The sequence below is a fragment of the Erigeron canadensis genome, chromosome 1 (assembly GCF_010389155.1).
Source record: "Erigeron canadensis isolate Cc75 chromosome 1, C_canadensis_v1, whole genome shotgun sequence".
NCBI lineage: Eukaryota > Viridiplantae > Streptophyta > Magnoliopsida > Asterales > Asteraceae > Erigeron > Erigeron canadensis.
The window spans coordinates 15321016-15332409 of NC_057761.1; the positions used below are offsets into that span (position 1 = coordinate 15321016).

The 11394-nt window shown below is 36.3% G+C and overlaps 3 protein-coding genes and 1 pseudogene across 4 annotated transcripts; 2 read left to right on the forward strand and 2 right to left on the reverse strand.

Annotated features, from left to right (window-relative positions):
* Positions 1-476: 476 nt before the first annotated feature.
* LOC122584738 lies at positions 477-1313 on the reverse strand. The gene is made up of 2 exons (XM_043756795.1): positions 1049-1313; positions 477-940 (listed from the first exon to the last, which is right to left on the reverse strand). The coding sequence occupies exons 1-2, from the start codon at positions 1311-1313 to the stop codon at positions 477-479; spliced, it is 729 nt and encodes a 242-aa protein (XP_043612730.1).
* Positions 1314-1494: 181 nt separating this feature from the next.
* On the reverse strand, positions 1495-2562 carry LOC122584746. The gene has a single exon (XM_043756804.1). It carries the CDS (start codon positions 2560-2562, stop codon positions 1495-1497), a length of 1068 nt encoding a protein of 355 aa, XP_043612739.1.
* A 4857-nt stretch (positions 2563-7419) lies between these two features.
* On the forward strand, positions 7420-9916 carry LOC122581043 (glutamate formimidoyltransferase). Of its 2 annotated transcripts, none has more exons than XM_043753191.1 (3): positions 7420-7507; positions 7693-8108; positions 9213-9916. In XM_043753191.1, the coding sequence occupies exons 2-3, from the start codon at positions 7724-7726 to the stop codon at positions 9722-9724; spliced, it is 897 nt and encodes a 298-aa protein (XP_043609126.1). In that variant the 5' UTR covers positions 7420-7507; positions 7693-7723; the 3' UTR covers positions 9725-9916. The 2 variants fall into 2 exon arrangements, with proteins under 2 accessions (XP_043609126.1, XP_043609121.1); XM_043753186.1 differs by having other exon boundaries at positions 7455-7539.
* Positions 9781-10787, forward strand: LOC122584757 (annotated as a pseudogene).
* The last annotated feature ends 607 nt before the right edge of the window (positions 10788-11394 follow it).

Below are 11394 nucleotides of genomic sequence, written 5' to 3' on the forward strand. Positions count from 1 at the left end.
ATCTATTCAACGCTGCCAATCTTTCTGTCAATCTTTGAACATCCTTGGCATTCGAAGGAGACTTCAAATTCAGAATGGCTTTGATCTGCTCTGGACTTGCTTCGATTCCTCTCTTGGTGACCATATATCCTAGAAACTTTCCAACACCAACTCCAAAGTTGCACTTTGCAGGGTTTAGCTTCATATTATATTTTTCTAGGATGTCGAAGGCCACTTCAAGATCTTTCAATTAATCTTCAGCTTTCTTTGACTTGACCACCATATCGTCTATGTATACTTTCATTGTATCCCCCAGTTGGTCTTTGAACATCATATTGACCAACCATTGATATATTGCACCTGCATTTCTAAGACCAAAAGGCATTGCAATATAACAATAAATACCTGTTGGCATGATAAAGGTTGTGGCTTCCTGATCTTCAGGTTCCATTTGTATTTGTTGAAACCCTGAAGAAGCGTCCATAAATGTGAGCATTTCATGTCCAGAAGTAGCATCGACCATTGCATCTATGTGAGGCAGAGGAAATGGATTTTGGGCAAGCTTTGTTTAGATCGGTAAAATCTACACAAACTCTCCATTTCCCATTCTTTTTCTGCATCACAACTACGTTGGCTAGCCATTCAGGAAATTTTACTTCCTTGATCATCTTTGCTTTTAGTAGTCTTTCCACGTCTTCTTGAATAATGGCATTTCTCTTAGGAGTGAACTTTCTTCTTTTCTGTTGGATAGGCTTGAAACTTTTGTCAATTCCAAGCTTGTGAGTGATCACATCCTTTGATATCCCTATCATATCTTCTTGTTTCCAAGCAAAAGTCTTCATTCTTTTCTTTAGAAAGTCAGTAAATTTGACTTCTAATTCTTTTGAGATTTTTGCCCCTAACAATACTTTAATATTAGGATCTTCTGGTATTAAATTAACTTCTTTGACATCTTGTTCTTCTGGTTCACCAACATCAAAGATCCTTTTCTGTAATTGCTATTGGGCAGTAGGCTTTGCTGCTGACTTCATGCTTGATGTATAACATTCCTTTGCCTCTTGTTGATCACCTTTGACAGTAACCACTCTCCAAGGTGTTGGAATCTTAACACATTGGTGGTATGTCGATGGTACCGCCCTCATTTCGTGAATCCATGGTCTTCCTAGGATTATATTGCAACCTAGGAGAACATCCACCACACAAAATTTCTGCATAGAGTTCAGTCCTTCCACATATACTGGCAATTTGATCTCTCCTATAGTATATTTGGTTTCTCCACTGAAACCAATTAGTGGAGATATTTTTCCAATAATGTTGTCTTCAGAAATATCCATTCTCCTTAATGTTTCCAATTTGATTATATTCAAAGAGCTTCCATTATCTATCAAAATCCTGCGACATAGTGGTTAGCAATAAAGAGAGTAACGACCAAACCATCATGATGGGGCTCTATAATGTCATCAAAGTCGTCATCTTCAAAGGAGATAATATCCGAGTCCGAAATATAAGCCTTCTTCACATTCTTCTCCCTTTTTCTGCCTTATTTTGCTTTGCAAATCTTTTGGCTGTTGAATAACTAGTTCTACAAACTTCTGACCCACCAGAAATAGTGTTAATTACTTTGGCATTTGCTGGTGGAGAATCCGCTTTTTGGGCAAGTTTTGGCTTGGTGAGATCCATGCCTTCAACGTCTTTAGCCTTCTTTCTCCCCATCAACTCTGTCAAATACCCTTTGGATAAGAGTATGCAAATTTCTCTTCTTAGCATTTTGCAATCTTCAGTAATGTGACCAAAGTCTTCGTGGTAGGCACACCATTGGCTGGTATCCTTCTTCTTGAAGTAGCCATTATTATTTTTCTTTTGTGGCCATCTAATCTTATCTCCAAGGTTTCTCAAGGCCATTATCAAGCAAGGTATGCCAACAGTGAAGCAATATGTTGATAGTGTAGGGTACTCAACCCTTTCTTCTTCTTCAACAACACCAATTTGATTCTGAACATGTCTTGTATATGGTTTATGCCTTGGCTTGAAGACTGGAGTCTCAGTCTTGCAATTCGGTCGATTATAAGACAAACCTTCCAGTTTTGCTGTTGTCAGTTCGTTTTCTTCAAGTCTGATGAACCTTGTTGCTCTTGCTTTTGCTTCATCCAAGTTTCTACATGGTGTCATGATGAGATCCTCTTGGAACTTGAATCCCTGATGGAGACCTCTCTGCAAAGCTTGAACAGCAGTTAGCATATCTAAGTTAGGAATATTAAGAGATTCTTTAGTAAACTTAGTCATAAAATCTCTAAGTGATTCATGCTGTTTTTGAGTAATTTTATATAAGTCGTCAATTAATTTCTCAAAAGTTCTACTGCATGAAAATTGACTGTAAAATAAATTAGTTAAATCAGCAAAAGAGTTTATGGATCGAGGGGGCAAACTCTGCAGCCATTTTAAGGCTGAGCCAGATAATGTGGAACCAAAGCTTCTGCACAAGCATGCTTCCTTCAGGTTGTAGGGAATGGGCACAGTCTCCATTTTCTCCAAATACAATGCGATATGTTCCTGTGGATCAGCAGTTCCGTCGTATGGCTTCATGTTTGGCACTTGGAATTTCTTTGGAATTTCCACATTCGCAATCCTATCTCCGTATCTATTGATGAGATAAGAAGCAAGATTGACTTTGGAATTGGATTGCAAAATCCAGGAACACTTGAGATCATTTCCTTAATTTTCTGAAATTCTCTTGCGATATATGCATTTGTTCCTTGTTCCTACAATGGGTTAGTATAACCGAATGATCTAGTAAAATTATTCTCATTAGGTAAACCTGATCATGCATTAGCAGATGTCCCAGCAGCCTGCGTATTTTGTGGGATATTACTCCCAAAATTTCGGGATTCAGTTGGGATCGTGATGCTGAATGGCGCAAATCTAGGAAGTGCATATGATACTGGAGTTGCAAACAAATTTCTTGGAGTTATCGGGGGCTTATTTTCTGTGATCCTGGACTCCAATATTTTAAATTGTGCTTGAGTGAATTCCTGATTTGCTTCAACCGTTTTAGTAAGTTTCTGCAAAATTTCAAACAAGTTAGGTGTTTCTTCAGCACTAGTATCTCTGGCATTCTCTTCGGATCCAATATTAAAGGCATTTGAATAGGCTCGTTCAAAGTCTGATCGTTCCGCTCGCCCTGTTTCAGTGTTTTTAGTTTCTACTAGAGTTTCGTCAATAATGCGAAATTCATTCGTTTGATCAGCAGGTGCCTTATCCTTGCTTTGATTAGGACGAGTCATGTTGTCCTTGTTTTTCCGATGGTAATTGATTCCTGAAGCAATACCAGTCATAGAAGAAGAAATAGCAGGAGTAGTTTGCGAAGAGTTAGTTGGCTGGGTCGACATTATCGGAATTAACTTGAGAAAAATAGTTTTTCTGAATTGTAGATCTGGGATTTTAAATAACTGAAAGCACCTTTTGCCCTACGGTGGGCGCCAAATTGTTTTGGTCAAAAATCACCTAAGATAATATACGTCGAAGACTTTGATTAATTAAGTAACCAAACTTTCGTTCGTGAGGTAATGTGCTTGTAAAATGTGTTGAGTTGCAAAGATGCGTTGTTAAGAAAGACTTTTGACAAGAGATTATGTTGACTAAATAATAAAGAAGGTTAAGATAATTGCAAACTAATGTAAATGATGAAAAATATGTTAAGGTAAACAAGATATCAAGCAATAATCAATTAAGTAATGCGTAAAATAAAGAGTAAAGAGCAATAACACCGATATTTATTGACGAGGAAAAGCCCTTAATCCTTAGAGGATCGCCGGCATAAAAACCACGGGAGGAAATAATCGTTCCTGCCTTGTTCTTTATTGATTTGTATTGAAATGATTACAAAGGGTGGAAGTTAGTTAATCGATCTTTCCAAGTGTATAAGCAGCGAAGAAAATAATATGCAGTGTGTGTGAGTACAAGTGAATTATAGCAGATGATAGTAAGTGCCTAGGATCGATCAACCTCCTTCTATTTATAATGCGATGCTAAACTAACTATCCGATATTGTAGGGATCTTTCATATCTTCAGTTCTTGAACGTTGGTGAAGATCTTCCCTGGTTAAGTGACCGTTACTGTATTTCTCCTCATGCAGAATTCTACTTGAAGTCTGATTATGTTGGAGGACTAAGTCTTCTTTGCGTGTTGAAAAGATTATTTACGTGTATGCTTTATTTTGTACCGTTAAAGGTATTTCCCATGTATGATATTGATTATCATTGATCCTGCATGTTTGACTCAAGAGGAAATAATAATAACATGTGTAACAATACGTTAGTATATCTTCCGAATTTTCCGCTGTGTCAAGATCCTGAGATGTCAAGATCCTGGGCTTTCAAGATATTGGTACTGGAAATTTCAGGCATAACATTCTTAATTTTACTTTCATAAAACTTCTTCATAATATACTTATCAAAACATGATCACATTACATATCAACCACAAAAATCGTAAGATAATCCCACCTTTACTTATTCCCGGATCCCAACACATTTCAAATCATATCATGATATACATACAACTCAATCATCATGTCACGTCTTACATATCTCACATAAACATATCACACGTATACGTATAGCACACATGTAGAGTAATTACTTCTAATTGTGCCTATCAACGATTATATCACACATATCAACATATCTTACTTAAATCTCACGTCACATTGTAATCACACGTCTACATGTACATCTTTCTCACATGTTCATATAGTTATCTTATTCAACTTATTCCCACATCTTACATCTTTAATCAATTTACATATTACGCACTAGCTTTACAACTAGCACGATTTCCCACGTCTTAACTTTTAGGAAAGGCAATGTCATTGGTGGTTAGTCACTCCACCTGAAAATATTAGTCCCACGTAACTATGCCGCAAGGAGCCACTCAAGCAACCACGTGCGCACTAGCTTTTCAACTAGCACGAGTTAAGCTTAACACTTCTCACGTCAATCTCACATATTTAGCTATAGCATTTCCCACGTATTTATATCTTTCTTACTTTTTACGCACTAACACAAAGGCTAAAACGGTTTCCCACATCTCATAACTCCCACGTGTATCTAGTGAACTAGACATATCATACTTAAATTCCACATACAAACCATCACATATTAACATTAAGGCATATTAGGCACATTATCAACAACACATATCTTAGACATATCATGGCAACGTAGTTATAAGCATCATACTTCATATGCACATATTTACTTCTAGTTTAAACATCATCATATCAACATAAACCATTTCAACATGCATACATTCCCACATAACCTCCCGCATAATCTGGAAAACCCAACGCATACAAGATACTCCGATTAAGAGGTTAATTATAGAAAACTACTTTTGTTGTGCCTCTAACGTGAGAAAAGTCATGTATCTTACATCAATGGAGTACTCAACAATCACAAATGTGTTTACCGTACTTGAAAAGTGTTCCCGACAACCTATGATACAAGAAGGATGGATATATAAGTCAACTAGACACTTAAACGCACTTAGAACCCTTCTGCCGGCTGATATCGCCGAGCCCATGGGTGGTCTCGTCGATATCAACTTCCAGATTTGCATCCTTCACTTGCAGGCGACTTTTCAACCTCAAGACGACCAAATGAGTCAAAACTTAGTTCTTAAGAAATGTAAGGAACTCAAAGAACTTTCCAGAAATATAAACTTTGACTCTTGAAGTTCTCTAATGAATGAGTTATGATGTTTACAAGATAGGCCTGCAGAAATCGTCTGAAATTCGACCACTTTTGCAAATTGACACTTTTAGTCTATCTATGGGCCAAATAACCATAGAAACCACCACGACCTATACCAAGTAAACTATCATTAACTAGGTCAATATTAAGCTTTTGAAAACATCAACTAATCCTTGTATCAAATACGACAATGACTTACTCTTTAAAACACCCGAAAAACGTAAAATTGGTAACGTGTTGGTCAATAACTGAATACCTCAAGTGGGTTTCCAATTAACCACATGGAATACACTCTAATACATCTAAACAACATTATTCATCATTAAAGTTTGCATCTTGATACAGTTAATCATCTCTACTAACGAATTTACTCACGAAAACGTCGTTTTTAACCGAAAACATCTACTTTAAACAACTCCAACCCTCAAGGTCGAATATACAGAGACAAAACCTACTTTAAAACTTAATCAAAAATCAAATGATGATATAATACCTGTAGGGTTGATCAACCTATCGAAACCAAGCAAAAACCCTTCCGAAATCCCACGAAATCGACTATAACTTGAAGATTTGACCTAGGGTTTTGTGTGAAAAACTTTTTCTAGGGTTTTGATCTGAATTACTGCCCTAGGGTGGACCTCCATACCTTTTATATACTTAAATAACTTTTAAAACTTTACATCTAGGCCCTCACACTTCGTTACAATTCGTTTCGACCCTTAACGACTGTTTTAACGCCTAGGGGAACACTTATCGACCCTTATATCTTATCGGGAACAATAAATGAATTTATTAATCATTATCAAATTTATTTTCATTACTTTAAATCACTTTAACATATATCTCACGTAAATCATTTAATTCACGTAAGCACATATAAAACACATAGTAACTAACGGTCGTTAACGACAAGTTAACGGTCAACGTCAAAAAGTTTTGGGATGTTACACAAAGACAAATAAATCATATGTCGTTTTGGTTAGGGGTTTTTAAAGCTATCCATATTCGAAGCCGCCATCCGAAAAATCTAAAAATTCGATCCGATTTTATCCGAAAAGTCGGCTATCCAAAATTTTAGATTCAGATAATGATTTTTAAAAATTTTTGAAATCCGAGAAACCTTATCTTTTTTCTTTTTATAAAAAAAAATTAACATCTTTCTTTTATTGTTCGAAAAAAACCCGAAAATTTTATTTTGAATATCTAAAAATATCTGAAAGTATCCTAAAATATTTCTGTTATTTTATTCAATTTCGGATATTTTTTCGGATAGTGAAATCCATAATCTGAAATTCATATATCCGAAATTTTGGATATCTGACAACTCAAAAATGGTCTTCTGTTACTAAAATGGACAAACCACAATAACCAATCCTGAAGTTAATTGAAAAATGAGTCACTTCATCAATTATAAAAATCTCTTTAAGTAAAAACACAACTTACAAAATAAAATAAAATAAAATTCGCTTTCAATTTACATTGTATCACATCAATTTTCCACTAACACTTTTAACCGATTGCATTATATAACATCAATTCTAATTTTTCAACTCACATCCACTAATTTTGTTGACATATTCAAACGACACCAAATTTCAACCCACACTACATTTATTTGGTTATTACAGGGACCAAGCTTGCATATAACTGTAAAATACGAGTAAAATATAGAAAAATATAGTAGAAAGATGAAAAATGAAAATAAAATCCATGAGTGTGGATATACTGGGAATATGTTCCTGCTGCAGTCACAGGCATTCACAAATTGAGGAATCAAGTAAGCATTACTCTCTTTGCTAATGAACCATTGTAAGTATTTTATCATTTATTACTGATTAATGTGTTTGGCCTAGGTCTATTTAGAAACAGTTTAGTTAAGACCCTATACCTCCCTGTCCCTGCTTTATGCGGGGATTAGGTACAGTTATTGTTCTTGTTACTGATTTATGTCTTTCATCATAGACAACAGTTTTGAGCTTGAAGAAACAACAAGATGCTGAGACTAATGTTGTCCTGTTGTAAAGTATACATATCTGAGACACGAAACAAATCTGCACTCGACTCAATTGAGCGAGCTGCCAAACTATTTCCCGAGGCAGTTGTTGTGAATAAGTTTGAAGATGAGACTTACAACAGAGTAGGATACACACTTGTCTCGAAATCGGGTCTAAGTGATACAACATGTTCCTTGAAACCTGCTGTTTTTGCAATGGTGAAAGCAGCATTTGAAAACATTGATTTTGAGTTGCATAGTGGTAGCCATCCGCGGCTTGGTGTTGTTGATCATATATGTTTCCATCCGTTGGCTTCAACGTCTCTTGAACAAGTTGCTCAGACTGCTAAAGCTCTTGCTAAGGATGTTGGTTCCACGCTTCAAGGTTTGCTTCTTTGAAATAAGTATTAACGTGTCAAGAGCTTTATAAAATGATGGTAGTTATCTTATGTCAGCAATTTCGGAGGAAATTCATATACCAGACTTGATACCTTATGAATTTTGTTGAACAAAAGATGATAATTGTGCAGACACTAGTTAGAAGGGACAAAAAGGGAGGTAGTTTTGATACTCCTTGAAACAAGATAAATGAAAATACAATTCATAATTGAGATAGATAAATTGAGCTATTTCTTAGATTTTGGTGGCAGTAACTTAACTAAAGACGATGAGAACGTGAACATGTCATTTGGGGCGGGCTATGTATTAAAATGAGGTTTCTGCACCTTTTAACCCTTTCTACCCATTCGATATTTTGTTGACTTTTTTAAGTTCACATTTTTGACCAATGCTAAACCAAATTGACCCCTTTGTTAGTATATGGGGCAAAACTGCTATATTTAGCTGGCACCAGTTGTTACTTATGAATCATATTGCACCATCTTGGGTTCAATCTGGTTATAAGACAGCTACAAGGTAAATTTAGTTAGACTTGGCCCGTTTTGACCTGTACTAACAAATGATCCTTTTAAACCAGAAATCATTTTGTTCTGTTAGCAAACCTGTCCCTATTGACATTTTACATTTGAACATATCATCTTTTCATCAAGTCATGCATGTGGAACTTTTGGTACGTAAGTAGTGTAGAATTTAATTATGTATAACAGATCAATGGTGGCGTCCTTTTGGGAATTAATTCAATAGTAATTAGATCGTAAACATTACAGTGTGATATATGAGATGTGTGATGATTTTTTGAACTATTATTTGAGTTTTTATTATAAACCAACGACATTACAAAAGTATAAAAAAAAATGAGATAAAAAGAGGGCCTTGCTTGAACAAAACTTGTCAAAGAACCATCTTTCCAGCAAAACTTGTCAAACAGCGTTGAAACCCTACACTCAGTCAAAATGAACCAATTTCAAAACATCAACAACCTTCCTGAAGCAATTCTGTTAGTGTTGAAAAACCATCAACTAATACTATTCAGCAATTTGATTGTGCAAGTTTATTAGTGAAATTCTTGTTAATGTTTACAAAATTGCAGTCCCTACCTACACATATGGTGCTGCTAATAATGAACAAAGATCACTCGATTCCATCAGAAGGGAGCTTGGCTACTTCACACCAAATGCAACTGGAAATCAATGGTCAGGTGGACTACAGTCATTAGCTCTACCAACTGAACCAGATGAAGGTCCATCCCAAGCGGTTCAAGCAAAGGGTGTAGTTGTCATAGGAGCAACCAAATGGGTCGTTAACTACAATGTTCCTGTGTTCTGTACCGACATTGGTACAGTTCGTAGAATTGCGAAAAGGGTAAGTGGACGAGGTGGTGGACTTGCATCCGTTCAATCAATGGCATTGGTTCATGGGGATATCGTTGAGGTTGCTTGTAACTTGCTGGATCCAAGCCAGGTTGGTGAGGATCAAGTTCAGGCTGCGGTTGAACATCTAGGAGCAGAAGAGGGTTTGACTATTGGGAAAGGGTACTTCACGGATCTTTCTCAGGAAGAAATTATACAAACTTACCTGAAGTTGAGTTCTTCAAAATTTTAAGTGATTTTGACATTACCTGATCTATTGAATATGTATCGCTTTTTTATGCTTGACACATGCGTAGCATATCGAAACAAAATTTGTATTTGAGTTTCGTTGTTTTCTCAGTTGTATACCTTGGGTACAAATTAGGTGAAGAATCTGTTTATATATAAATATATGCTGGCTGCTCTTATAGCTTCATAAATTAAATCATTAGTGTTCATTGTTAATCAGATCGTCAATAACTGTCTGATTTATATATATATATATATATATATATAAATCAAAAAGTGTTGCACCAAAATACAGCCTGAAGACACCTGTGGCTGGACTCTTCGAGCTTTTTGGAGTTGAGGTCAGGATGAAAGATAATTTCACAGGTACTGATGTTGCGAAACTGGTGGTCAAGATCCCAGTGGATGGTGTTTTGTCTTGAAAGTTTCAGGTTCAATAAAAAGGAAGAAAAGAACAAAGCTGAGTTCGCTTTGAAACTTGCATTAAAAGCAGACTTGGATGTTAATGATGCCTTTAGGACTAGTAAATACTTGAAGCCTGCTCCTTCTGGGACGCTGGGTACCTCATTCTAGGGGAGCTTGACGACTTTGTTGGAGTTGTACCGAATCCCATGAAGCCATTTGCTGCAACTGTTGGCGAGTCAAAGGTGTCAAGCATACTTGGTGTGTTCGAGTCATTGTTAGAGAAGGTTGACATTCTTGTGCCGGTGAAGGTATGATAATTCACCTTTTATAAAGCCCAAGGGTACAAAGTTGAATCGCCTCTTGTGAAAGAAGTTAAACTTGACATTGCAACATTACTTCTCGAAAAGGCCCAAGTCTAAACGGGTATTTCTTCTACTCCCAACTAACGATGCAAATGCTGAGAAGTTTGCTGCAGATGCCAACAACAAAGATTGGTGGAGGGGATATTGCACTATTTTCCATCGAGTCGTTCAATGAAACCTTGTATGTGACCAGAACTATTATCTGGAATGGGACTATGGACATGTTAGAGTTGGAGAAATTTTCTGTACAGAGCTGATATATATCAGAACTCAGTGGGAAGGGAGGTATAACCATCATTGGAGGTGGTGATTGTTAGGGATTGAAACCATTTCAAGGTATGGATCTTGTCCCACATCGGTTGTATGGGAAACCAATGTGGGGTTTATATACCAAATGGGTTGTTTCACCTGTTCGACTAGTCTTTTGGGTTGTGTTCTCCCATTTTGTATGAAACAGGGATTCAGATGCAGCTGTGAAAAAGGTTCAACCTGCTGACAAAAGATACCCACATCTCAACAGGTGGTGTTGCTAGCTTGACATTACTCGTGGGGAAGACCATTCCCGGAGTGCTTATTTTTCATATTTCTATTTTGCTGAAAGTTTGAAATATTGTTATAACAAAACCGAACTTGTGGTTCGTTTACAGTTTCCCATTCAGCCCAGAAGTTAAAAATAAATGTTCCTATAAAGCTGTGACCTCATCACTCAATGGTTCGTGAATTGAAATCGGCGATCATTGATAATGATTTGTTTCGCACATTTGTGTACATTAGGGTTTAGGATTGTTTCTACTCTATAAATATGATTGTAATGTAGTAATGTACCATCATTTGATCAATGAGACACTTCCTATTTTCATTTTCTTTCATGGTACCAGAATTAAATATATAAACATAAAATCGTCGT

Excerpts from the sequence above, each read along its gene's own strand:
- LOC122584738 (XM_043756795.1), bottom strand. The coding sequence starts at position 1,313 with ATGGATATTTCTGAAGACAACATTATTGGAAAAATATCTCCACTAATT. Across the intron at positions 941-1,048 it reads GAGAGTGGTTACTGTCAAAG|AAGAACAAGATGTCAAAGAA; the intron begins GTGATCAACAAG and ends TTGGTGAACCAG.
- LOC122584746 (XM_043756804.1), bottom strand. The coding sequence starts at position 2,562 with ATGAAGCCATACGACGGAACTGCTGATCCACAGGAACATATCGCATTG.
- LOC122581043 (XM_043753191.1), top strand. The coding sequence starts at position 7,724 with ATGCTGAGACTAATGTTGTCCTGTTGTAAAGTATACATATCTGAGACA. Across the intron at positions 8,109-9,212 it reads TGTTGGTTCCACGCTTCAAG|TCCCTACCTACACATATGGT; the intron begins GTTTGCTTCTTT and ends ACAAAATTGCAG.